Source organism: Heptranchias perlo, chromosome 29 (genome assembly GCF_035084215.1).
Source record: "Heptranchias perlo isolate sHepPer1 chromosome 29, sHepPer1.hap1, whole genome shotgun sequence".
In the NCBI taxonomy this organism is placed as follows: Eukaryota; Metazoa; Chordata; class Chondrichthyes; order Hexanchiformes; family Hexanchidae; genus Heptranchias; species Heptranchias perlo.
The window spans coordinates 15,761,270-15,788,957 of NC_090353.1; the positions used below are offsets into that span (position 1 = coordinate 15,761,270).

At 40.8% G+C, this 27,688-nt stretch overlaps 1 protein-coding gene across 1 annotated transcript in view; it reads right to left on the bottom strand.

Annotated features, from left to right (window-relative positions):
* The window catches only part of LOC137299419 (phosphatidylinositol 4-phosphate 5-kinase type-1 gamma-like), a 114,272-nt gene that overhangs the window by 59,704 nt on the left and 26,880 nt on the right, over nucleotides 1–27,688 (bottom strand). The window contains exons 2-4 of the mRNA XM_067968151.1: nucleotides 5,737–5,768; nucleotides 5,531–5,623; nucleotides 3,755–3,885 (exon numbers count right to left, since the gene is read on the bottom strand). Of these exons, the coding sequence (XP_067824252.1) occupies nucleotides 3,755–3,885; nucleotides 5,531–5,623; nucleotides 5,737–5,768 (256 nt within the window). The remainder of the gene's footprint in view (nucleotides 1–3,754; nucleotides 3,886–5,530; nucleotides 5,624–5,736; nucleotides 5,769–27,688) is intronic.

Genomic DNA, 27,688 nt, shown 5'->3' on the forward strand with positions numbered 1-27,688 from the left:
TAGTGTTACACTCCATAATGCTTTAGTTTAACCTTTTTTCCCCCTTTCGATTGCTTGCTGTTGAATATTGGTTTCGGACTCCCCCACAAGTGGAAACATTTTGTCTACGTCTACCACATCAAATCCTTTCATAATCTTAAAGACCTCTATTAGGTCACCTCTCAGCTTTCTCTTTTCCAGAGAAAAAAAAAGAGTCCCAAGCCTGTTCAACCTTTCCCGATAAGTATATCTTCTCAGTTCTGGTACCATTAAAGTGAATTTTTTTGTACTTTCTCCAGTGCCTCTATATCCTCTTTATAATATGGAGACCAGAATTGTGCACAGTACTCCAATGTGGTCTAATCAAAATTCTATATAAGTTTAACATAACTTCACTGCTTTTCAATTCTATGTGGTACATTATCAAAAGGCAATGGATAAAACATCATATAATAGAGTTATTAGCAATAGTAAAGCCCATGGTCCATTATAGAAATGCTTTTGATGGACAAATAAATAGTAAAGGGGTAGACAAAGGATAAGACCGATTAGGGACAAAAAAGATGTTCTTGTGGAGGCAGAGGGCATGGCTGAGGTACTAAATGAATACTTTGCATCCATCTTCACTACAGAAGAGGATGCTGCCATTGTAGCAGTAAAGGAGGAGGTAGTAATGATATTGGATAGGATAAAAATAGATAAAGAGGAGGTACTTAAAAGATTGTCAGTACTCAAAAGTAGAAAAAGTCACCTGGTCCAGATGGGATGCATCTTAGGTTACTGAAGGAAGGGTGGAAATTGAAGAGGCTCTGGCCACAATCTTCCAATCCTTCTTAGATATGGGGACGTTGCCAGAGGACTGGAGGATTGCAAATGTTACACCCCTGTTCAAAAAAGGGGAGAGGGATAAACCGGGTAATTACAGGCCAGTCAGCCTAAACGTCGGTGGTGGGGAAACTTTCGAGACACAATTATCCGGGCCAAATGAATTGGCACTTGGAAAAGTATGGGCTAATAAATGAAAGTCAGCACAGATTTGTTAAAGGAAAATTGTGTTTGACTACCTTCATTGAGTTCTTTGATGAAGTAACGGAGAGGGTTGATGAGGGTAGTGCGGTTGATGTGTATATGGATTTTCAAACGGCATTTGATAAAGTACCACATAATAGACTTGTTAGCAAAATTTAAAGCCCATGGGAAAAAAGGCACAGTGGCGGTGTGGATACAAAATAGGCTAGGGGACAGAAAGCAGGGAGTAATGGTGAACGGTTGTTTTTCAGACTGGAGGGAAGTATGCAGTGGTGCTCCCCAGGGGTCAGTATTAGGACCAGTGCTCTTTATGATATATACTAAGACCTGGACTTGGTTATGGAGAGTATAATTTCAAAGTATGCAGATGACACAAAACTCGGAAATGTAGTAAACAATGTGGAAGATAATAACAGACTTCAGGAGAACATAGGCAGACTGGTGAAATGGGCAGACACATGGCAGATGAAATTTAATGCAAAGAAGTGTGAAGTGATTCATTTTGGTAGGAAGAATGAGAAGAGGCAATATAAACTAAATTATACAATTTTAAAGGGGGTGCAGGACCAGAGAGACCTGGGAGTGCACATACACAAATATTTGAAGGGGGCAGGACAAGTTAAGAAGGCTGTTAAAAAAGCATAGGGGATCCTGGGCTTTATTAATAGAGGCATAGAGTAGAAAAGCAAGAAAGTTATGCTAAATCTTTTTAACACTAGTTAGGCCTCAGCTGAAGTATTGCGCTCAATTCTGGGCACCACACTTTAGGAAGGATGTCAAGGCCTTAGAGAGGGTGCAGAAGAGATTTACTTCAATGGGGCCAGAGATGAGGGACTTCAGTTATGTGGATAGACTGGAGAAGTTTAAGGGGAGATTTGAAAGAGGTGTTCAAAATCATGAACGGTTTTGACAGAGTAAAGAAGAAACTGTTTCCATGGCAGAAGGGTCAGAAACCAGAAGATACAGATTTACGGTGATCAGAAAAAGAGCCAGAGGTGACATGATGAAACATTTTTTTTTAACGCAGCGTGTTGTAATGATCTGGAATGCACTGCCTGAAAGGGTGGTGGAAGCAGACTCAATAGTAACTTTCAAAAGGGAATTAGATAAATGCTTGAAAGGAAAAAAATTACAGGGCTATGGGGAAAGAGTAAGGGAATGAGACTGATTAGATAGCTCTTTCAAAGAGCTGGCACAGGCATGATGGGCCGAATAGCCTCCTCCTGTGCTATACCTACTATGATGATGATCCCTCTAGAAATGAGCCTCGGTGCTTGGTTTACTTTTCTTTTTAAAAAAATGGCCTTAATAACCTGTGATGCTACTTTTAGTGATTAGTTCTTTTTATTCACTTGACAGCTCTATTTCTACTTTTGTTTTTAGCTCTCTACCCTTTTAAGGATGGCTCACTGCTCTGCTACATTCAGCCTCTCTACTCCATCTAACCCAACCTGGTATCTTTCTGTCTTACCACTCAACCCAGAATGATACCTTCCCGGCCACACAACATCAAGGGGCAAGTGCAACTGCTCCCTGACTGACTAGCCTCCTTTATTTTTTTCTCATCACCTGTTCTTACACTTCCTGCCAATAGGAGTCAGGTGGCTGGGAAGCAATAGCAACAAGGGCCGACACCAGAGTATTGGTTTGGGTAAACAAATAATTTTATATTTTTACTTTGAAAACACCAGAGGAAGGAAGGTTAGGTGGTATTTGAAAACAAAGTATTGAACACTGGAGCTCCTTTTTTTTTGAAACCCAGTATTATTTCCCTAAATTCCGCGATTAACGTGTTAAAAACATTAATCACCAAAAAAATGAACGTGTTAATCCCAGAAGTTAACTGTGATTAATTGACAGCCCCAGTTTATATAACATCTTAGGTCCTTGCAAAGTCCAAAAGCACTTTACAGACAATGAGTTACTCTTGAAGTGCAGTCGTTATGTAGACAAACGTGGTAGTCCAATTGTACACTGCAAGGTCCTGCAAAAAGCAAGTGAGACGAAGGACCAATTAATCTTTTTACCACAGGAAAGGTGAACAATTCTTGCATCTTATGGTGTCAGCTTGGCTCAATGGTAGCAGTATCACCTCCGAATCAGAAGGTTGTGGGTTCAAATCCGACTATAGACTTGAGCACCATACGTAGGCTGGCACTTCAGTGTGGTTCCAAGGGAGAACTGTATTGTTGAAGGTGCCGTCTTTTGGATCAGATATTAAGCCGAGGCCCTGTCTGCCTAACAAGTGAAATTTAAAAATCCCACAGCACTATTTGAATAAGAACAGGAATTTCTCCTCGTGTCCTGGCCAACATTTCTCTCCCAACCGTTAAACACAGATTAACTGATCATTCATTTCATTTGATGTTCGTGGAATCTTGCTATGCACAAATTGACTGTCACATCTGCCTACATAACAGTGACTGCACTTCAAAAGTAATTCACTGACTGTGAAACACTTAGGGATGCCCTGAAGACATACGGTGCTATATAACTGCACGTTCTTATTTTGGCATTTTGGTTTAGTCTGTGAAGACTTGAAATGTAAGTGGAGAATGCAAAATATTATGCATCAACCACGGTTCAACACCAGACACCACCTTTGGTTAGGGAGCACTGATCAAAATGTTTAGCAACTAAAATAATAACACAAACAGAAACTTAACTAAAAAGGCGTGGATAGAGTTAACGGTTTAATTCAATTAAACGTGCCCAAAAATTTTACTTGCAGAAAAGACTGACTTGCCTAGGAAAGAATATGCTTTCAACCACATAGAAGTCTTGCATCAATACATCTCTTTCAGGCTTGGAGCTGAGGTTTCCCACTGTGTATCCAATACCCAGCTGAATGGCTCCTTTAAGAGTGGATGAGGTTGTCTGCAACATATGTATGATGAGGTTAACCTATATTCGCACAAGGCAGAGCTGTGATCTGTTACTTTGCGCCCTGAAGCTAGTCAAGATTTTGAGCCATATCAACAAGGATTAAAAGGTTAAAAAGGACAACACTTCATTTTATTACTGTTTGAGAACTTCACCAAATGTAAAGATACTGCAGATAATTTTATCAGAAACTGTTTATCAGCTTAGCACAAATTTCTCAACTGAATACATATCCATATTATCTTTAGCAGAACTGAAGCAAAGTGTTGACAAAAGCACATTTCCACAGATAAGACACATTGGCCGGAGGTTTTTGTATTATAAACAGTTTTGCCCATGATTGTTTTGTTTTCGTCTTTAACACAGCCCTTTGAAGGCAAGGTTAAACTCAAACATTTGATGGCCTTGATCCTAGATGCTTATCTAGATTATGTAGGAGACCAGCAGGCAGGAAATCATGCAACAAGTTGATAAAGGCGGGTGCTCCAAATTAGTCTCACAGTAAATATGTTTTAGTCATTTTGTACAACATTTTAATGTTGGAAATGAAGGACATAAATCAAGGGAAGTTTGAATTTGACTTATGAAGCCATCCAACCAAAACAACTGACAGTCATTGGCTTCAAAACTTCAGGGGCTTATCTTAAATAATTACTCAGTGCACCACTTAAACAGCTTAACATCCAAGTATGCTCACTTTACGCGTCTAGAGTCACAGGTTTGAGTCTTGACAGAGGAAGACACTTGGAAAAAAAAATCATTGATGTAAATCATTTCAATTTGCAGCTGGATCATTGGACTGCATCTAAGCAACAGGGATAAAACGGACATGGTTCAGCTTACTGAGAAGATCCGGAGTCTCCCACTGGCATGGCTCCTGAAAGCCAAGGTTCTTAGTATAACCTCTAGTCCACAATCTCCTGAAAGCATTGCAACTAATTGTACTCAGTGAATCCTTTTGACCCAATCACTACAGAAGACAGCCCAATTAGCACAAGGGAAAACTCCAGCACTTACAGTACCTTTGAAAAACTTGCACAGTTAAAATTATTTAAGCCAATTTCTTCAAGGAAAAAAGGCTGGCCAGAAAAATTTAATAAATAAATACACCAGATCACTAAGCATCCAACAGAGAAACAGAGGTAAACATTCCAGGTTGAGAACCTTTGTAAGAACTGAGACTTTTCAGTTCTGACAAAGGGACTCCATTTGAAACATTAACCTGTCTCCTCTTTTCAGACACTGATGGACATGGCACATTTCCAGCATTTTCTGTTTTTGTTTCAGATTTGACATTTAAAGTTTTTCATTTTATCTCTGCAACTTAAACGATTGCTCAGATTTAATGATGTGCAGGGTGTACCCCCTCAAAGTTATATTGGGAAAGCAGGAAAGGAGCTAACCATTTTATTTTGTACAAAACAATTTTTTTTGAAAAAAGATAATTTTTTCAATTATTGCTTTAGAATTCACAGCTGGGATTCTGCACTCAGAACAGTTTCAATTCTTGCCTATTTGCCTGTGACATTACAATGATAGGTAGCACAAAGTAAAATAAAAATTAACAAAACAGACTACGAAAGCCTGTTTACAGCTGAGAATTTTAATGAAATTTGTATACAATGCTAAGACTTAATACCTTTTTATATGTCGTTTCCCCAGAAGCATCTACTCCCCTGTGCCCAATCTTTTTGCCTGCAGGTGCATCTATATTTCCAGATGAAGAGGGCATCTTGAAAAGAATGAAAGATATTAAAAATGTTGATTGCAAATTTGTACAAAGTACCAGTCATTACTAATTTTTATCTGTGAGAAATTTGTAGTATAGCTATAAATGCTGCTCACCTCAGCCAAGCCTGTTTTTTTATTGAAAGATTCTGTAAGTGAAGAGAAAGACAAAACATTTATAAGTTGCAACATCCAATACTAAGTGATTCAGACTTGAACAAGAATTGAGGGACTAATAAGAATATAGGAACAGGAGGAGGTCATAGAATCATAGAAAGTTACTGGCCAGAAGGAGGCCATTCAGTCCATCGTGTCTGTGCCGGCTGAAAAAGAGCTATCCAGCTGAATCCCACTTTCCAGCACTTGGTCCCTCCTGGCCCTGTAGGTTACGACACTTCAAGTGCACACCCAAGTACTTTTTAAATCAGTTGAAGGTTTCTGTCTCTACCACCCTTTCAGGTGGTGAGTTCCAGACGCCCACCACCATTTGGGTGAAAAACTTTCTCTTCAGCTCCCCTCCAATCCTTCTACCAATTACTTTAAATCTATGCCCCTGGTCACTGACCCCTCTGCTAAGGGAAATAGGTCCTCCCTATCCACTCTATCTAGTCCTGTCATAATTTTATATACCTTAATTAAATCTTCCCTCAGCCTCCTTTGTTCCAAAGAAAACAACCCCAACCTATCCAATCTTTCCTCATAGCTAAAATTCTCCAGCCCTGGCAACATCCTCGTAAATCTCCTCTCGAGTACATCTTTCCTGTAATGTGGTGACCAGAATGATATGCAGTACTCAAGCCGTGGCCTAACCAATGTTTTATATAGTTCCAGCATAACATCCCTGCTCTTATATTCATCGTTCACCTGACGAAGGGGGAAGCCTCCGAAAGCTTGTGAATTTAAAATAAAATTGCTGGACTATAACTTGGTGTTGTAAAATTGTTTACAACTTATATTCAATGCCTCAGCTAATAAAGGAAAGTATCCCGTATGCTTTTTTATCCACCTTATCTACCTGTCCTGCTCCAAGATCCCTCTCTTCCTCTACATCTTTCAGTATCCTCCCATTTATTGTGTACTCCCTTGCCTTGTTTGCCCTCTCCAAATGCATTACCTCACACTTCTCTGGATTGAATTCCATTTGCTACTTTTCTGCCCACTTGACCAGTCCATTGATATCTTCCTGCAGTCTACAGCTTTCCTCCTCACTATCAACCACACGGCCAATTTTTGTATCATCTGCAAACTTCTTGATCAAGCCCCCCACATTCAAGTTCAAATCATTAATATATACCGCAAAAAGCAAGGGACCTAGTACTGAGCCTTGCGGGACCCCACTGGAAACAGCCTTCCAGTCACAAAAATACCCAACCACCATTACCCTTTGCTTCCTGCCACTGAGCCAATTTTGGATCCAACAAGCCACTTTCCCTCGGATCCCATGGGCTTTTACTTTTTTGACCAGTCTGCCACGCGGGACCTTGTCAAAAGCCTTGCTAAAATCCATGCGCACAACATCAAACGCGTTACCCTCATCGACCCCCCCCGTTATCTGCTCAAAAAATTCAATAAAGTTAGTCAGACAAATCCATGCTGAATGTCCTCAATTGACCCGTACCTTTCTAAATGACGATCCTGCATTAAATACAGGAGTTGGGATGTCTTGTTGAAGTTGTACAAGACATTAGTAAGGCCACACTTGGAATACTGTGTACAGTTCTGGTCACCCTATTATAGAAAGGATATTATTAAACTAGAAAGAGTGCAAAAAAGATTTACTAGGATGCTACCGGGACTTGATGGTTCGACTTATAGGGAGAGGTTGGATAGACTGAGACTTTTTTCCCTGGAGAGTAGGAGGTTTAGGGGTGATCTTATAGAAGTCTATAAAATAATGAGGGGCATAGATAAGGTAGATAGTCAAAATCTTTTCCCAAAGGTAGGGGAGTCTATAACGAGGGGGCATAGATTTAAGGTGAGAGGGGAGAGATACAAAAGGGTCCAGAGGGGCAACTTTTTCACTCAAAGGGTGGTGAGTGTCTGGAACGAGCTGCCAGAGGCAGTAGTAGAGGCGGGTACAATTTTGTCTTTTAAAAAGCATTTGGACAGTTACATGGGTAAGATGGGTATAGAGGGATATGGGCCAAGTGCAGGCAATTGGGACTAGCTTAGTGGTATAAACTGGGCGACATGGACATGTTGGGCCGAAGGGCCTGTTTCCATGTTGTAAACTTCTATGATTTATGCTGTCCCTCAGAAGCGATTCCAATAATCTGCCCATGTCATTCAGCCCCTCGAGCCTGTTTTGTCATTAAGTTAGATCATGGCTGATCTGTACCTCAATTCAATTTACCTGCCGTTGCTCCATATTGATTGATACCCCAGCTAAAAAAAAACTCAAATATTTATAAACACACACAAGCATTTCCCCACTCACCTGAAGGCAATGAACCATACTACAGTACAGTTCCACAGCCACTGGCAGCCCTCTGATGGTTCATCCATGGGGCCATTTGTCATGTGTGCCAGCAGGTCACTGAACCATGAGAGACCATCACAGTTCAGCCTGACCCTGTCCTCACCTAATGTATGAGCATAACTGGATGGTAATTAGGAGGGGGAATTCTGGCTGATTTTTCACTCCACTAATCTAGGGACAGAGGCCAATTGCATCACCCTGAGCTTTGGAGTGAAATCAGCTAACTTGGGGCAGGGGCTGATCTTGGGCTCTATGTATCAAATACATATAGACATACATAAGCATTTTGCCTTGCATCTGGGAAGCATCACATTATCAAACTTTACAGACTTTTTAAAATACATTCCCTACCACTGCACCGTTGATCTCCTCATTGCAAATCGGGCTAAAATTACTCAGTTATTCAATGACTTCTGTCATTTAATGGAGTTCAATTGTCAAAGTGGAAATTAGATTAAATACAGAACTGCAGCAATATTCTGGGTCAAATTCAAAAGCAAAATGTCGCATTTGACTCCTGTTACGTCTTCTCAGCCAGGAAATCTGGAAGCAAACCAATTCCAATTTCTTGTGTTATTTAGCACTGAATATTCAAGATTTTTTTTTGCAACACATGAACATATATGAACACATTACCCATTATGAGATATCAGCATTAAGTTATCTGGGGCAAAACGATTTTGTTTATGAACAAGTAACTTTTCATCTTAACAAATTTTTCTCCTCTTTTCTCTTGAAGGCAATAATGACACTTGCTAAAATACAGCTCACTCTCCAGTATCTCACCCAAGTGGTCATTATTCATGTGAGCCTAGGCCATGAATGCTGGCAGACTATGGGACCTTGATGGAGGGGGCAGGGGGTGGGGGGCAGGGTGAGAAAAACAGGAAGAGTCAAGCCGGATCCTGTCCTCTCCTGGAATTTTTACATAAGTAGTTTCTAGAAGGATCACTAGATAAAGATCAGGCACAGTGAGCCCAACTGGAACTGCCCCAGCTGACAAGTAGTTTTCTGATGACATGCCTATGGTGTCCCTTTTGGCACCATACCAGATATATCCTGCATGGTATTGTCATGCAAAACTTCCACTTAGTACCAGATATTAACTGTAAGAAAACCTAGAAGAATGCAAGTCTCATAGCATTGGACACCATCGAGTTGGAAAGAATAAAAAAAGTCAGCTAAATCAGGAAGTAATGATTAGATGACACAAGGCTTGAGTTTTAAAAACCTGAAGACTGTAGTAAGGCAGCAAAACAGAGAGGTCAGTATTGAAAAGGGCGGGGGCTGGTGGGGTTGGCGTAACAAATTCCATTCTTGCAGGAAGCTAACTGAAAGAAAGAGGAGCTGCCACAAAAAAACAAAATGTTAATATTAGCCACACATATTATTACTGGGCATAAACCCCAATACACACACCTTATTACCTTCAATGTAATATTCCCAGATATACTCAAAGACTTTAACCTACTTTCCACACAGCTTCACAGTCAACGGGTAAATGTTCAGGTCATGTGGTCCATTACGTCAATTTGTCCACCCAAGGAATTTCAATGGGATTTACTTTAATCCATGCTGACCCCATGCACACGTGCACTGCACAGATGTACCTCTATCCAGATTAGAACTGAGCTGTAAACAATGGCAATCCCAGAGCCAGCTATTCTGTATGCACTCTCGTGCAGAAAAGTGTTACTGGGCATGTACGCGCAGTCTGCATTCACTCTACGAAGCTTCAGAAGTGTGGCTGGTAGAACTTGTTCCGAATTTATAAATACATACTTAGTACCATTTATATTATCCAGTTGCCCTTTTTAGATGTTTTGCAAAACTTATGAAGTTTACCCACTATTTATTTTTCCCTTTGGCTTCAAGCAAGCATCAAGCTAGCATTGTTATTGAAAGTTTGGACAGCTTCTGGTGACAGACTGTTTATCTGTGTTCTGCGGGGTTTCTTTTGCTGATGTGCTGATCTTTGAGATTACCATCGAGTCAAGGACTGTAAGCCCCAGGATGTAGATCAAGCACTGTATGTGACTAGTCATGTTACACCTACACAGAACCTATCTACATATATACGTATCTGCTGAGATGGCCACCTCCTGTGTATTAATTAGCTAAACATTCACAAATATTTGTCCTCACCTATTACAAGTAGTGGTAAGAATTAACTGCCTCAAGGACCAAACTCCATTCTTCGACAAATAATGCTGCAATTCCATCTCAATGCATACCTTAATTCATGTTCTCATTATTTAAATGAAACATGATGAACAAAATACTACACAGCTCAATGGATTTATCCTGTGAATACCTCAGCCATACAGACCAAGAATGTCCTACATTCAATCTCAGGTCTGTCCCAAGTTAGCTGATCTCAGCTGGGCCAACAGTATGATGTGGAGATGCCGGTGATGGACTGGGGTTGACAATTGTAAACAATTTTACAACACCAAGTTATAGTCCAGCAATTTTATTTTAAATTCACAAGCTTTCGGAGATTTTCTCCTTCCTCAGGCAAATGTTTCAAGATCTCCTTGAAGCCTACGCATTTATACATATTGAACAATAATAAATGGTGTTTACAGACTGCCCCTGCAACTGCCCGTTGCCAAGGCAATCACCGTGTTCAGACAGAGAGGTGTTACCTGCAGAACCTCCGAATACACATTCAATAAAAAAACAAACAGGGAAAAAAAAAGAGAAAAAAAAAACACAGAGAGAGGCAGAAACATCCGGAAGGCAGAGAGAGCCAGCAAATGACCCATTATATTAAAAACAGATAACCTTTGTTCGCTGGTGGGGTAACGTGTAGCGTGACATGAACCCAACAGTAGGGGCACTACAATGCAACAAACCCCCATATTGGGAAGTGGAAAGTCAGCCATGACACCTATTCCTAATCACTATCCAATAACTCCTGTGGGAAGTGAACATATGGGGACATTCAATGAGAATAGGATTATCTGTGATGACCCTCATGAATAAATAGCCTGCCAAAGCTCAATGTCAAAGTTCATACATGAATAATGACCACTTGGACAAAGTACTTGATAGCAACTGGTATCCATGGAGCTGTACCTCAATGAGGAGCCTATAACTTCAAGAGAAAAGAAAACTTGCAGAGGAAAAAAAAGTGGGTACTGAAATTACATAAGAAATTAGCTGGGAGGGACAATGGAGTCTTTTTGCATCAATCCAAAGAACTGAATCATTAACAGACTTTGTCCTCTAATGTGTGTTAATTCAGCCTTTTGGAAGTTACAAGCTGAATTTGGGCAGCATTTTATTCCCAAAATGTCGTTACGTTAATCTGCTTTGATCAAGGCATACAAAGTTACATTATATTAAATTCAAAAGGACGCGTGAAGTAGGACGCAAACTTAAGATAGTCACAGGTTTGACGTCAACTGATTCAAGTTACAAATTTTAATTAGCGTCAACAAGGATAGCAGAGCACTGAAAAACAGCCTTAGCTTGCTACATTTGTATTTTCCGAAAGCTGCAACACAGATTACTGTTGAATACTGACCATCATTTCCATGAGCACAGAAACTGGCAGCATTGCCTCTCCTTTCTCCGCATGAAATGTCAGCAGATTGCATGACAGATTTGTTATGAATTGACCAGCACAGAACATCACTGCCCCATTCCTAAGCAGCTCTCAGTTATAATAAACCTCTTCCTTGTACCATGTAAAACCGGCTTATCTGTCACGAGGCAAGGCACAAACAGCAGTCTGACTGTAAACTACCCAACCACACAGGAGTACAAAAGAGAACTACAGGCAACTGCAGTTTTTCATTTGGAGGTGTTAACCAAAATATTTGCATTCTGCCAGTTCTTCTGTAAAGTATTGAATGCTTTAAACAAGGCAATCACAATTACACCAGTGTTTTCCCCAAGATCATGGAGCTATTGCTCAGAATTTTTGGTAAATTTCAATACTTGATTAGTAATTTTAACGTATTTATTATATATTAAAATCACTGAGTGGGTCTCAACATTCCATTTCAAATGCATTGAATGCATTCAAATCCTATGTTAGGTTCTAACTATAGCAAAATCGTTTAAAGCAGTGTCAACATTTAACTGCAGTACCCTCTATGCATGCAGATGGTGTTGTGATAGGGTTTGTCAGTGTTAGACATCATGTAACATTAGCTGGTAAAATAATACTGTCAAATAGCATTTTGAAAATCAATAGTTATAAAAAAAAATTTAGTCTGCATGCACTGAGAGTTCAGGCCACTAAGCATCCTTATGAAACAACCTAAAATTTTGAGGCTCTATTGTGGGAACCAGCAGCCATCTTCAGTATAGATAAAGAAAGAAAGATAAGCTAATATGTTTAAAACCATTTTTTTTTGTTTTAATTATTATCCATTACAGCTATCCCAGACTTCCTTCCTTCCCCTCATGTTGGTTGACCATTATCCTCAGCCTACTTTCAGTGCAGAAGCACACCCCAATAAACTTGGACGTAACCCCTCAGTCCCCCCACTAGCTCTCTCGCCCACTGTCCTCCGCTAGCTCACCATGTCACCCTGTGTACTGCACCAAAACTAGAGGCCCCCTCACTGGCAACCTAATCCACTGCCTGTTCGCTCAGCAGATTCCAGCCCGCTGCTTGCATGTCCATTCAGTAGCCACCCAACCAATTAACCATCCCCTACAATGAACCACAATGGACTTTGTCAGCCAGCTGCATAAGCCCTCCCCTTTCCTCAGACTTCGTTCTCCAGATGCCTTTCAGTGACATGTAGCCCCCTTCGTTCAACAAAACCTCCCCAGCAGCATTTTGGCCTTGCCCCCTGCTTTCCCCCCCCACCACCACCAAAAAACTAAACATTCAGGCAAGCCCCCACCTGAGCATTATTTTGAGCCTCCTCTTCTCTTCGTTGAGCAGGGAATTTGGCCTGGGCCCATTCTTAACTCCACTGAAACCAGAGAAAATGTCTATGGTGCACCTTTCCCTCTACTGACAAGATCGATCATCCTTGGCCTCCCCCAACCACCACCCCCTACCCCCCAAACTGAGCAAAGAAATCATCCCAAGCCCATTACCACCTCACCCACAGAGTATTAAGATGGGCCCTCAGAAACTATTTAGCCCCATCATTTATCACCCAAATATCCTCTGCCCCTCCTCCCTCTCCCTTCTCTGATCCTCGCCTCATCCACCTCCTCTACCCAATGTCCTTACCCTTTTAACACTCCCTCTACCCTCTCTGTCATTCACTCCATCTCCTCTCCACTGCCCCCTCTCCTTCCCATGACCCCTCTGCTTGTCCCTTTCCCACCTCCCTCTTCCCATTCCCCATCTACTTCCCCCAACTGCCTCCCCTTGTCTTCCCCTCATTCACCCTATTTCCCCTCTTTCTCCCCATCCACCAGCTCTTCCCTTCCCTGTTTGTCCTTCCCCATCTGGGTCATTATCCCTCCACCCTCTAACCCTGCTTGACCTGAATACTGCACTTGATCTTTACTCCCCTTATGGAGCGTCACGGGAAATAAATTAGACACAAAGTTTATACCAATTATTTCTAAACTTATATTTCTTAGTCAAATAATACAAAATATTGCATCATTAATGAGCATAAATATAGTTTATGCATTTAAAATTATTTGATATCTAGTCCATTAACAATCCTTAACCTAGTTCTCAAACTCATTTTAATATGTAAAGACCTAAATAAAGTGTGGCTATGGTCATTTTAGTAACAAAATTATAGAGCTACATATAAAAAGTTTCACTTTTTGCAATATTTCAGTTAGCGGTCATCAGCTCTTGTTTCTCAGTAATTCCACACAATATTATCACTTCAGTGCATATTTGGTCTGTAATCATAAGATCGATACAGATAAAGAAGGCCATTCAGCCCAGCCTATCTCACCCATCCAGAAAGAGCCTAAAGTGCCCCCTTCCCCAGCAGAACAAATAATTCCAAAGTTTTTGCCTCCATCACCCTTGCTGGGAGTCCATTGATCGTAATTTCTGGTACAAGACAAAATGCCAAAAGCCTACATTATAATTCCTACAACTCTGTTCATGGCAGCTTAGTTTGCAGGGGCTTTTGACAGCCACTTTTTTGGCCAGCAAGACGAGACCTGAGGCTTCAGAACAAAACATACCTGCAGCAAAGCTTCATTACTGTTAATATTGTTAAATTCACGCCAGCTCTGACAAAGGGTGCACACCCAAAACATTAACTCCTCTGTTCTTTCCACAGATGCTGCCTGACCTGCCGAGTGCTCCCAGCATTTTCCTTTGTTGTTTCAGGTTTCCAGCATCTGCAGTTTTTTGTTTAGTACTGATCCTTTTGATTATAGTACAATAGAAACTGGTAATGGGAATACCACTCGCGGCAAGCAAAATGCTTCCTTTATCGAAATACATAATATATTCCAATGCCCGGGGAGCACTTTCATTTCACCTACAGCAGACGTTTCTGGGCATGCAGCAAGAAAAGGTAAGGATTGCTATTAGAATATGCAGTTATTCGAGCTTCCAGAGAGCGAACGAGTATTATTAAAACTGTAGGATCTGTATTTATCTTATTCATGGGGCAAAGTACTTAGCAGCCGCTCACAGGAGCATTACTGAAATCAAGAAATCCCTGTTGCGAACAACAGGAACAGACCCTTGTCCCATTATTTCTTGTGTAGCATGTTGCTGCATTCCCAAGTGTTAACCGCCACCCTTCCCCCCCTCCCCTCCCTCAGCAAGGCATTGTTTGGTGTTTGGGACTGTGGAACCCAACGAAAACAGAACCACACTATTAAAGGAGATCTTCTTAAATTCCAAAATTGTAATGCCAGTTGCAACTGATCATAATGAAAGCCAGAGCAATTACTCATTTAGTGAATGGTACATCCTGTGTTTGAGTAAAAACATTTTCTCTAGTCTGTCTCTCTTCAAAATGGAAAGAGGAGATGGGCTGGGAGAAACTAGAAAAGTGTAAGTGAACCAGCACTGTTGTTTATTGTCCCTTGCTGCAAGGGTGGTGTTGGTTGCTCTCCTCAATCAAACTGCACAAAAAATGAAAACAAAGGGTGGGGAAGAAAAAGAAACAAGGCGGGATTCTCCAAAATAAGACTTTATGGTCAAGTGACAGGTTTGAAAGGTCCTTTTCAACCTTTTACAACTTTGATGTTGCAGTATTTCTGCAGAGTGTTTATAAAAAAAAAAGTTTTACCACAAAGTTCACAGATTAACTAAAACATTCTGGACAATTGGCAACCAGTCTCCAGCCAGATGTTTACAACTCAAACCATTCACCTCCTTCAGAAGTGCAACCCAAAACGATACTTCTATAAAGCTGTATTTTAAAAACCCACTGCTACAGTTCTACCCACTTAACACTATTATTGTGATGTGATCTTTGCTACTAGGGACAACACACTGCTTAATCAACAGGGCTGAATTATTTTGTTGCATTAATATTTACATGTAACACAAAGAATATGGCAACTCACAGTTATATAGCGCTCCAGGTGTAAAATATTATTATCCAGGGCACTCTGTAAAGCTGGATAGCAGTAGAAATGTAAATATGAGGACATAGGGAGTGAGAGCTCAATGACAAGAGAAGTCTGAAGCACAGAAACCAAAAACATCTCGACTAAAAAGATCCAAAATCAAACATTTCAAGAGCACTGTACAAAAGAGTGAAGGGAACACTTAGCAGAAAAGTAAGGAATTTGTTGGGGCAGGGAGGGGTGGTAAACAGACCAAAAATACAGTCCACATTTCTTAATGGGTTTTTAGGATGTTTGGAGAGGTAACAAGGCAAAGTGGTTTTCAAAAAGATCTATTAAATGGGAGGGCAGAATAATTGAAAGAGGGCACACTGGAAATTCACTGTTCTAGACTTCCTCTGATGTATCAATATTTTTATATTACACAAATAAGTAGTGAATACAACAGGAATTATTATAAAAAAGTCAACACAAAGTCTGCCTACACAGAAGTTCTAGGATTGTAGAAAATAATTTCTTCAGGAGAGTTTCTAATCTGCAAGGACACTGCACTGAAAAATAGTGAATTAATCCGTTGAATGCAGTTCTTGTATAAATTACTGCAAAAAAGTCAATTGAATTTTATCTGGTCAGAAGAGAAAAAAAAAATCAGGAGAAAAAAAGTGTTACGATTGCAAATCAGAACATCTGAAATCAGTAATAAAACTTCATTTTGCTTTTTAAAAGTACAATAACTTGCATTTATCTAGGGCCTTTAGTATAGAAAAGCATACAAAAGTCCTTCACGGAACAGAGCAGCTTCCAAGCCTTTGTAAGACACTTAGGAGCTGACTAAAATCAAGAGATGTGTTTTGAGAATGCTTTAAAAAGTAGGGAGGTAGGTAGAGTGGCTGAGTCTTTGGGAAGAGAGTTCTGAAGAATAGGGCCCAAGGCAGCTGAAGGCTCTACCACAGAAGGTGGAGCAGAGGGAGGGGTAGATCCACAGGAAATCAGAGCAGTGTGCTGGAGGATACAGGAGAGAACATAAATCTAGAGAATGTTCCTTAACCAGGTTAAAAGTTTTACAAAACATCAGACCCTAAATTATTGTTATTACCTTTCATATATTTGACAACATGTAGCAGTCACCAGATACAAACACATTCAATCAACATCCATCACAATTTGACTCTTAGAAAGGAGATTAATAAAAAATGAAAGCTAAAAGTAACTACAAAAGGAACGTCCTAGAATTAAAAACCGGCATTTATATAGATTTGACGCATCACAACACCACCACCCACCCCTCCACCCAAAACAGATATCTCTCACACGAGAGGTTTACAGGAGGAATGTCAGGAAATAGAGCTTTAAAGTAGAAGTCTAGGGGAGTATTTATTATTCAAATTACGCCTCCCCCACCCAGTCTATATATAAAAAATGTTCAGGAAAGTTATTCAACTACTTTATAAAAAAGTTCAAATTTTTAAAGTGAGCAGAAATATGATTGGAGAGGTGTCCTCCTCACAGCTACATTATTCTGTGTCACAAACAGGGACCATCCAGCCAGAGAGCTAATCCAGAAATACCAAACCCCAGGAAGATATGCTACTCTACCAGCTGGATACTCTGCATACACAACCAGCACTCCCAAGGCCTAGAGTTCTCTTTCAGTCTGGTCTGCAATGCTACTACTTCCCTCTCCAGGCAAATGCCTCCAACAACCAATGCCCACGATTCTCCAGCAGGTTTTATGAATCGAGTGCCCTCCCCCCTCTGTCAATAATTTATATTGGTGGGTCTAGGCAGAATTATAAAAAATTTTAAGAAAAAAAGGGCCCCGAACTTCAATATCTTGTCACTACAAATCCAGTTATCAATCAGCACGTCATTGTAATGATGCTGTATTAACTCACAGGCCAATGTAACCGCATTAATTTGTGCCAGAAAAAGAAACCAAAAGGTTGGGAAAAGATTTTAAAACTACAAACACACAGTATACCAAATCTTTGTTTAGATAGCAAGAGTGTATTTCAACATACAAATAGCCTGCACATTCCAAATTTCCATCTCCTTTACTCCCCACCCAGTACAAGAAAAAAATAAACACTAAAAACAAGCCATGAACATCTAATGTTGGTTCATCCAATTTTCTCTCCACATTCTTATTACTTCACTTAAAATAACACATGAGCTAGACTACAATATTTATTCTATATCACGGTTTCCTTTCTGAAGAGGCCTCAGTACTACACAATTTGGATACTTGAAGCATTATTTATAAATAATGCAGTCTCTACAAGTTACTGTTCAAATAAAGACATACAATACAAAAGCAAATGTAAGGAATCTTACAACATCAGGTTATAGTCCAACAGTTTTATTTGAAAATCACAAGCTTTCCTCCTTCGTCAGGTGTGTGAAAGTTTCCATAAAAGCACTGCATATATAGTCACAGAACAATGCCTGGTGATTACAGATAATCTTTCCAACTGCCTGTTATCACACCTCTGCATGGATGGTGTTCAAACAAGGGAACATTACACCCAAGACCACTGAATACGCAAGCGGTCAGATTACAAAAACAGAGAGAGAGAGCGCGAGAGCGAGAGCGAGTGCGAGAGACAAAGAATGGCCAGTTGTATTAAAAACAGATAACTTTTTTTTCCCTCCTGGTGGGGATACATGTAGCGTGACATGAACCCAAGATCGCAACGCCATCGACGCTCTCAAGACCAACCGCAACATCGTCATCAAACCAGCGGACAAAGGAGGAGCCATCGTCATACAGAACAGAACGGACTATTGCAAAGAAGCATACCGACAACTGGACAACCAGGAACACTAACGGAGTGCTGCATTGTCAGAGATGATAAACTGATGCCCCATCTGCCTGCTCAGGTGAATGTTAAAAATCCCACTGCACTATTTAAAGAACTTACATTTATATATCACATTAAGACCTCCCAAAGTGCTTCACAGCCAACTGATTACTTTTGAAGTGCAATCACTATGTAGATAAGTGCAGCAACCAATTTTTACACAGTAAGGTACCACAAACAGTAAATGAGGTTTTTGGTGGTGCTGGTTGAGGGAAAATCTTGGCCAGTATACCAAGAACAATCCCCTACTCTTCGAGTAGTGCCACAAGATATGTTACATCCACCTGAACAGGCAGACAGGGCCTCAATTTAATGCGTCATCTAAAAGACAATACCCTTGACAATGCAGTACTCACTCAAGTGTCAGCCTAGATTATGTGCTTAAATCCTGGACTTGAACCCACAACCTTTTAGCTTAGAAGCAAGTGTGCTACAACTAAGCCAAGCTTACAGACTGCATTTGGAGTAGGGTGTAAAGTTTTGGGCCCCCATCATAAAGATACACAAATCACAAAGTGGCGACATAGGTTAATAAGGCCATAAAAAAAAGCAAACCAAGCACTGGGGTTAATTTCTAGAGGATTGAATCAAAAAGCTGAGAAGTTATGTTAAACTTGTACAGAACCTTGGTTCGACCACACTTGGAGTACTGTACATTGTTCTGGTCTCCACATTACAAAAGGGATAAGAACATAAGAAATAGCAGCAGGAGTAGGCCATACAGCCCCTTGAGCCTGTTCCGCCATGCAATAAGATCATGGCTGATATTTGGCCTCAACTCCGCTTTCCCACCCGATCCCCATATCCCTTGATTCCCCTAGAGTCCAAAAATCTATTTATTTCAGCCTTGAATATACTCAACGACTGAACAATCACAGCCCCCTGGATAGTGAATTCTAAGATTCATAACCCTCAGTGAAGAAATTCCTCCTCATCTCAGTCTTAAATGGCCGGCCCCTTATCCTGAGACTATGCCCCCTAGTTCTAGGCTCATCAGCTAGGGGAAACAACCTCAGCATCTATCCTGGCAAGCCCTCTCAGAATTTTATATGTTTCAATGAGATCACCTCTCACTCTTCTAAACTCCAGAGCATAGGCTCATTCTACTCAATCTCGCCTCATAGGACAGCCCTCTCGTCCCAAGAATCAATCTAGATAGAGAGGCTGAATGGCCTACTCCAGTTCTAGATACAGAGGCATTGGAGAAGGTGCAAAAAAGATTCACAAGGATTAAACCAGAACTGAGGGGATATGCTTATCAGGAAAGGATGAACAGGCTGCAGCTCTTTTCTCTAGAAAAAAGGCTGAGGGGTGACCTGATAGAGGTCTTTAAGATAATGGAAGGGTATGATAGGCTAGATGTAAAGAAAATATTTCCACTTGTGGGGGAGTCCAAAACTAAAGGTCATAAATATAATTAGTCACTAATAAATCAAATAGGGAATTCAGGAGAAGCTTCTTTACCCAAGGAATGATAAGAATATGGAACGCACTATCACAAGGAGTAGTTGAGGCAAATAGCATAGATGTATTTAAGGGGAAGCTAGATAAGCACATGAGGGAGAAAGGAATAGACGGGTATGCTGATGGGGTTAGATGAAGACGGTTAGGAGGAGGCTTGTGTGGAGTATAAACGCCGGTATTGACCAGTTGAGCTGAATGGCCTGTTTCTGTGCTGTAGGCTCGGTGTAACTCGATATAAAAGCAATGGAGGGGGGGCCACATAGATTCACTAGGAGGTGCCAGCATTGAAGAGAAATGAGAAGTTAGGGTTTGTTTCACCAGAGCTGAGAAGATTGAGGGGGTGATCTGATAGGGATATAAGATCATGATAAAGTAAATAGTGATAGATTGTGTCCACTGGTCAGAAAGATGGTGATGACAGGACACCAAGCTAAGATAATCACAAACAGAATTAGAGAAGTTAGAAAAAAAATTCTTTACACAGAAGATAGTTAGAATGTGGAATTCTCTGCCACAAGTCACCTATGAAGCAGAGTCCATAAATTCTCTAAAGATCATGGGAAGCAACCATGAGAATGGAATAAGACTGGGTGGCTCATATGGAGAAAAAACATTGGCAGACTTGATGAGCCGAATGACCTGTTTCTGTGATGGACCATTCTATGAATACATAAGAATATCAACCCCCCCCCCCGCCCCACAACCATCCACAACCGATGGCTCAAAAAGCATCATCCAGTGTGGCACTGAAATCATACAGACCAGAAGGAACCAGGTTTGATTATTTTTGTGCAGCCATAGCTAAACACTGCTGGGTAGTAAAAGTGCTACAATTAGACTCAAGGTGAGGAATATCAGCAAGGGTTGCTATACCTGATTGCTAGCCTGCAGTAAAATGTGTATGGACATCTGCTGACTTGATCGGGGCAGCCCCCATGATAAAATTGGAATGAGGATTGGTAGGTGGGGATAAGGGTGAGCATGTTTAGGCCAAATGTTCTTTTCTCATCCATGACGTAAGAAAACTAGCCTGCCTCCGTTCACCCACTTGGCCAAGGTACTGGAGAGTTGCCAGCATCCATGGGCCTGTACCCCTGCAGGAGACTGCCATCAGAGAGGGGGGAAAAAATGGTGGGATCAAAGCACCAAGCAGTTTGTCCCAAAAAAATTCCACCAACTGTATTAGAGCACTGCTTTTTATTAGGTTTACAACAGAAATTCTAGCATCCTAGGATCCCAACTATTAATGTTATAGTTTACATAGCAGAATGTAATTGGAGCCAATTGTTCTAAACACAATTGACTTCTTGTCACAACAAAACAGAAAAAAAAATTCAATATTGTTGTTAACGTCCTGCCACTGTTTGAAATTTTCTGAAAAAGGCACACCTCAGAGCAAGGTTTACTGGACACAGTAAACACATGCTGCAAGAGAAATTCTGACAGCTGAACTTTTCTTCTTTGTAAATTAATAACCAGCAACTTCTCACTACTGACTATTGTAAATTAATGACCTCTGAGTTTTAATTAACCAGACACCTTCTCTAGCAACAAATTCTATAAGTAAAATTTAAATAGAATCCATCCCCTTGTTAACTTTCTGAATATAGTGCTCCAGGCCTTCTCATTGCCCTGATCTCAAAAGCACTCTTTCCTCATGTGATCTAATTAAATGGTGGAACAGGCTTGAGGGGCTGAATGGCCTGCTCACGTTCCTGTATTACCTCCTTTTCCCCACCCGCTCCTCACACACAAGCATTAACACGGCATTACAGTGGTAGAAACAATTTCAAGGGCAAGAAAACTACATACAAACAAGGAAAAACTAGTTCAGGATCTTACAAAATGGACCAAGGAAATAAGACCATGGCACCTTGAAATTTATCTACTTGGCCCAGACCAGAAACTTAAAGTCTATCTCTAAACATGCTCTGAAATACAAAAGGGAAGAAAAATTACATGCAAACCTAACCTTACACTTAGTGTGTAGACAAAGATAAACCGAGTTAAGAGTAATGCAGGACAAAAAAGTACTGGTTGTTGAGAGTACTCTCTGCCATTTACTATGTCGTTACTATTTAGATCTAATTTTCCACCCCAATTTGCTCCCTTTTTTGTCCTGAAGATTATGGCTTATCTATGGGTATGGTTCATCACATGCCAATAATCCTTCAGTACCTCATCTAAGTGGCCATCCTGCATGTAACCCCAGTCCATTCAACCATGAAGGGCATCACAGCCAAGCCCGAGCGAATCCACAAATCCTTCACCAGGAATCAGCAGACAGAGATCAAGGCAGGAACACGGGCTGAATATCCCCATCCACCAGTACAGCGGCACTGAAGCCAATTGTAGCACTCCAATCTTGCCCCAGCAGAGATCAGTAAACTCAGCACGGACCAGGAACCAGAAAATCAAAGAATCCAACAGCATAGCAGGAGGCCATTCAGCCCAATGTGTCTTCCAGCTCTATGGAACAGCCATCTATTTAGTCCCCTACCCTCTTCCCAAACCCTTTTTTCCCTTCAAATATTTATCCATTTTCCTTTTAAAAGCCAGTACGGATTCGGCCTCTAAGGTTTCTGGTAGGGCATTCAAATATTTTAAGCAGAGGTTATTGCATTTTTTAAGGAAAGGATAAATAAACATTTGAAGCTGAGGAAGATACAAGGTGATGGAGAAAGAGCAGGGCAGTGGAATTCACATGCTGTTTTTGTTTGCTAGAGCAATTCAACAGCTGAATGGCCTTCTATGGTTCTATGTCCTAAAGTCTCAGCATAATCTCTTTCCGATACCTTCAAGTCTGTATGAATTAGTATACCATTGTATACCGAGGGGCTGCAATCAGGGAAAAATCCCCTCGGGCAGAATGTAAAATTTTAATTGATGTAATGTAACTGTAATGAATCTGTAATGAACCTGTAACGTACCTGTTATCAAAAATGTGTATTGAGTGTAATGCAATGAGGCACCCTAGAGTGTCATGAACTGTAATTATGTCCAATGTGTTCATTGAACTGTACTTGATGGAACCTGCAAATTGTATAATCTGTATTGTGTACGTTTGGAATGTGATATGACAACTGTATTGTATGTATTGCTGCAAATTTTATGAATAAAGTATATTTTTTGAAAAAAAAATACCTGTATAATGAATGGTACCTTTACCTGCCGGATACTAGGGGAGTACACTTCAATTTTTATTTATCAATACTACTGCCTCAATTTATTACTTTCAACAAGTTAGAGATCACAAGGGCACTGCAGCTTATAAACTCAATTTATTGCAGACATGTAACAAACCTAATAAAAATGATTACAAAAACATGTACAACAATCTGAACTGTATTTCAAAACTGTGAGGATCAACAGCAAATTTCTGTGCCTACAACAACTAGAACTGGTCAATTTTTTTGTTGCTCCGAAGCCCTGTTTAGAGTAGAGGCTTTGTCCCAGTTTAAGTCTTGTGTGAAGCCTGTGTCAGCAACTTACATGACTGTCGAAGGCATCACATCATTGCATGAATCAACTCTTGCATCTAAGTTGCTGCTTTTTCCCAATCCCTGCCCTTTGTTCTGTTCCTTTTTAAATGCTGCTCATCTGTAATTTTTTTCCAGTTCTGAAGAAAGGTTACAGTTGAAACACTAACTTGTCTGTTCTCTCAACAGATGCTGAGTGTTTCAGCATTTTACATAGAGGTGATTGAAGCTATCTTTTTAGGCCCATCCAGTAAAATGCTAACATCCCTTTAGACCAGAAAAACTAACATACTGTAGCAGCATGTCAACACACACTGTTGCCCACTAATCCATTTCATAAACTATTTCACACACATGCTCAGTAAATACTGTTGGACTTAAACTATTCCCAGCTGTATGCTGCAGTATGAAAATAGATAAGTTAACTGGAAAAACTAAACCTATGTCAAACTGCTAATTAATTTACTTTGTCAGCTGTAGTTTGGGGCCTTATTTACAGAATAAACAATTCTAAAGATTATACAAACTCCATTTCCAAAAATAATAGATAAGGAAGGTAGTCTATGAAGCAATTACTGTAGCCTTATCACACTAAACAAACCACTGTATTTTATCTATCAACAAAAGGGCATTTGGTAATCTGCTACTTTTACTATCCACACATTGTATCAATGAAAAAGTGCTCAGCACAAAAACCACAATTAGTTGAGGTGATACCTCCACAATGGGGCAACAGATAAAAGACACCATCCAGTCCACTATTACAACAACTTGCACTAAAAGTACCTATACCTTCAATGTGGAAAAACATCCTAAGGCGTTTCAAATGTGTAATCTAAAAGAAATGGATACTGAGGCAAAGAAGGAAATATTAGGAGGGGTGACCAAATGTTTGACCGAAGAGGTGGGTTTTAAAGGAGGAGAGGGAAATGGAGAGGCGGAGGAGTTTAAGAAGGGAAATCTAGAGCGAGGCAGCTAAAGTTACGGCTGCCAATTGTGCATCCTCACTTGCTTTGCCCCACAAGAGACCAGAACAAAACTTTCGGTGGGGGGGTGGGGGGTGGGGGGGGGGGGGAATTGTAGGGATGAAGGGGATTACAGAGATAGGGAGGCCCAAGGTCATGAAGGGAATTAAACACAAGGGTGAGAATTTTAAATTTGAGGCATTGGGGAGTGGGTTGAAATCAGGAGCCAACGTGGGTCAGTGAGAACAAAGGCAATGGGCAAATAGGACAATGCAAGATAGGATACTGGCTGCAGAGTTTTGGATGCAATGAAGCTTACACAGAGTCTGGAGGATGCCAGGAGAGCATTGGAAATGTCGAGTTTGAGGACAGAAAGCCATGGATGAGGGTATCAGTAGCAGATAGACTGAGGAGAAGGCCGGCAATGTTGCAGAGGTGGAAGTAGATGATCTTTTTGATGGAGAGGATAGGAGATCAGAAGCTCAGCTCACGGTTGAATACGAGGCTATGGTTTCAAACATCTGGTAGACAGACATTGGATGGGGAAGGGAATCAATAACAACAGTACAGAGTTTGCAGTGGGGATGAAGACAATGGCTTCAGACTTCCCCAATGTTTAACTGGATGTTGGACAAGCAAGCTGACAACACAGGGACGGTGGAAGGTTCGAAAAAAGTTGGAGAGGGAGAGCTTGGTGTTGTCAGCTTACATGTGGAAGCTGACCGCACGCCTGCAGATGACGTCCACAAAAGACAACATATAAATGAGGAAGAGGACAGGACCACGGGTAGATCCTTGGGGCTTCCAGAGGTAATGGTGTGAGGGTAGAGATGCTCTAGCTACAATCGGATAGATAAAAGAGGAACTAAGCAAGGTCAGTCCCACTGAGCTGGACAACAGAGTAGAGGCATTGGAGGAGGGTATTGTGGGGGTCAACAGTGTCAAAAGATGCAGTGAGGTTGAGGAAGGGTAATGCACCAAGGTCGCAATCGAAGAGATCATTTGTGACTTTGTTATGGCCGTTTCAGTGCTGTGGCAGGGCCAGAAACCTGATTTGGAGAGATTCAAACAGGGAGTTGCAGGAAAGATGGGCACAGCTTTGGGAGGCAACAAGTTCAAAGACTTTGGAGATGAAAGGGATGTTGAAGATGGAGTGTAGTTTTCAAGGATGGAGTGGTCAGGGGTGGGCTTTTTGAGGAAGGGGTGATGACAGCGATCTTGAAAGGGAGGGGTGACAGTACCCGAGGAGAAGGAACCATTTACAATGTCAAGTGGCATGGAGTCCAGGAAGGAAAGTTGGGGTGGTGAGCAGTTTAGTGTGAATGGGGTCAAGGGAGCAGGAGGTGGGTCTGATGGATAAGGTGAGCCCAGAGAAGGCATGTGTGGAAATAGGAGAGAAACTAGAGAAAGACATAGGTTCAGAGATAGATGACATTGGCGGGGTGAGGGGGAAGAGGATGGTCTCAATCATAATGACAAAGTCCGTCTGTCCGTTCATGAGCTCCTTGCACTTCTTGTTGGTGATGCGAGTAGTGGAGGCAGGGCAGAGCGGTTTAAGGAGACGATTGGTAGTCGAGAAAAGAAGCTGGGGGCTATCCAGTCACACAGTGTTAAAAAGCACTTTGTGTGTATAAGTTAGATGAGAACAGGATGAGACCTGTTTGTGAGGCCCCCACAGTGGAATAGCCTGTCAACGCTCAATGTCTCTGTTCATATATAAATGGCCACTTGGGCAAAGTACCAGAGGGCATCCATGGAACATCAATACAGCATCTTTAGGAGATATTGGAGGGGGCGGGGGGAACCAGGGGAAAAAGATCTTAAACAAATAGTTCAAAAAAATTTTTACTGCAAGTAACTATAAACGAGACCTTTTGATAAGTTTACTTCCTCATACCAGCAAAGATGTGCAGCTGCTGCAATGCTGCAGTGCTTCGAAAAGCAGCTGTAAATTGGTAAATCACTTGATGAAAAGTTATTAAACAGTTACACGTTGTACAACATTTTCTAGCAACAAGTTACATCCATCCTTTTACTGTTTTCAGTTCCGATTTCTCAGTCCACTGTTGACAGCTAAACAACAGAGTAAACAGTATCAGATGTTATCAATAGATTTATCCTTCATACAATCCTCCTCCCCATGGCCTTCAGGAACAATCGAGGGTACAATCACTTAAGCCAGCAAACTTGGACCATCAAATCCAATCAAACTGTATATTAAATTCAAGGGATTTACTAACACTACCTTCCAGTCAATTGAAGAACACCCCCAACTTCATTTTTTTCAGCTCACTTCACTATATAAAGATAACTAAACTGCACTGTGGTATTTCACTGCTAATTTCCGTACAGTCACATTGCATTAAGAAAAACAAAGAAAAATGAACACAAGAGGATTGTCGTTCAGGAAGAATGTTTACCATATTCAAATTAGAGAGAATTTTCAATAAATGAAAATCAAAATATTTGACATTAATGACAAGCAATATTGCAATTGGTAGGCATAAATGGAAAATTTAATAAACTTTCCATTGATAACTGCACAATAAAAATATAACAATTCGTACCAATCCCTGGAATGTGTATTGGATTCACATTTTGCTTACTATGCAAATTCTGCCATTCCAGCAAGCCAGCAGTCGGCTAGTCTATTGTATGGCATCACCTCGACAATGTGCAAGTAATTTGTACAAAAGGGCATGAAGGAGAGCTAGACACTGACTCATTTTTCTGCAATCTTTGTTCTTATAACATAATAATAAGTAGACCCAAACTGCAAGGGCCAGTACCAAATGATTAGATTTGGACTGCAAGGTTCTAAAAGTTACATTTTCAAAGAGTGTTTGGTAAGCCAGTTTACTGTGTTTCCAAACACACAACAGATGGCATAATCTCAGTGTTACCCATCAGATAGACATCCACAATGTTGTGACAGAGATGACTCTGAAAAGGGGAGCTTCTTCCTTCCCAAACAAACATAGATGGCCCTTAGGATGGCCTTCAAAGTCTTAATGTTTGCAAAGAGCTGGCAGGGACCTCTAATACTGACATGTGGACACTGGCTAGTGCAGCTCTTCATATGCATTTAAGAATGACAGAACAATGTGAGATACATTATCAGCTCACACCACACAAAATCATGAGTGTAAAACCAACATGTACAGTACGGGCATCAGCAATTGAATAGAAACACACTTCCCTCAATAGCTCAGCTAATTTATCCAGTCAGTAACAGAACTATATGGACCACAAAGGCCACAGGTTGGATGCCCTGTCTGTGCTGAGTTAGCTGATCTCCACTGGAGCAATATTAGGACTGCTACAAGTGACCTCAATATT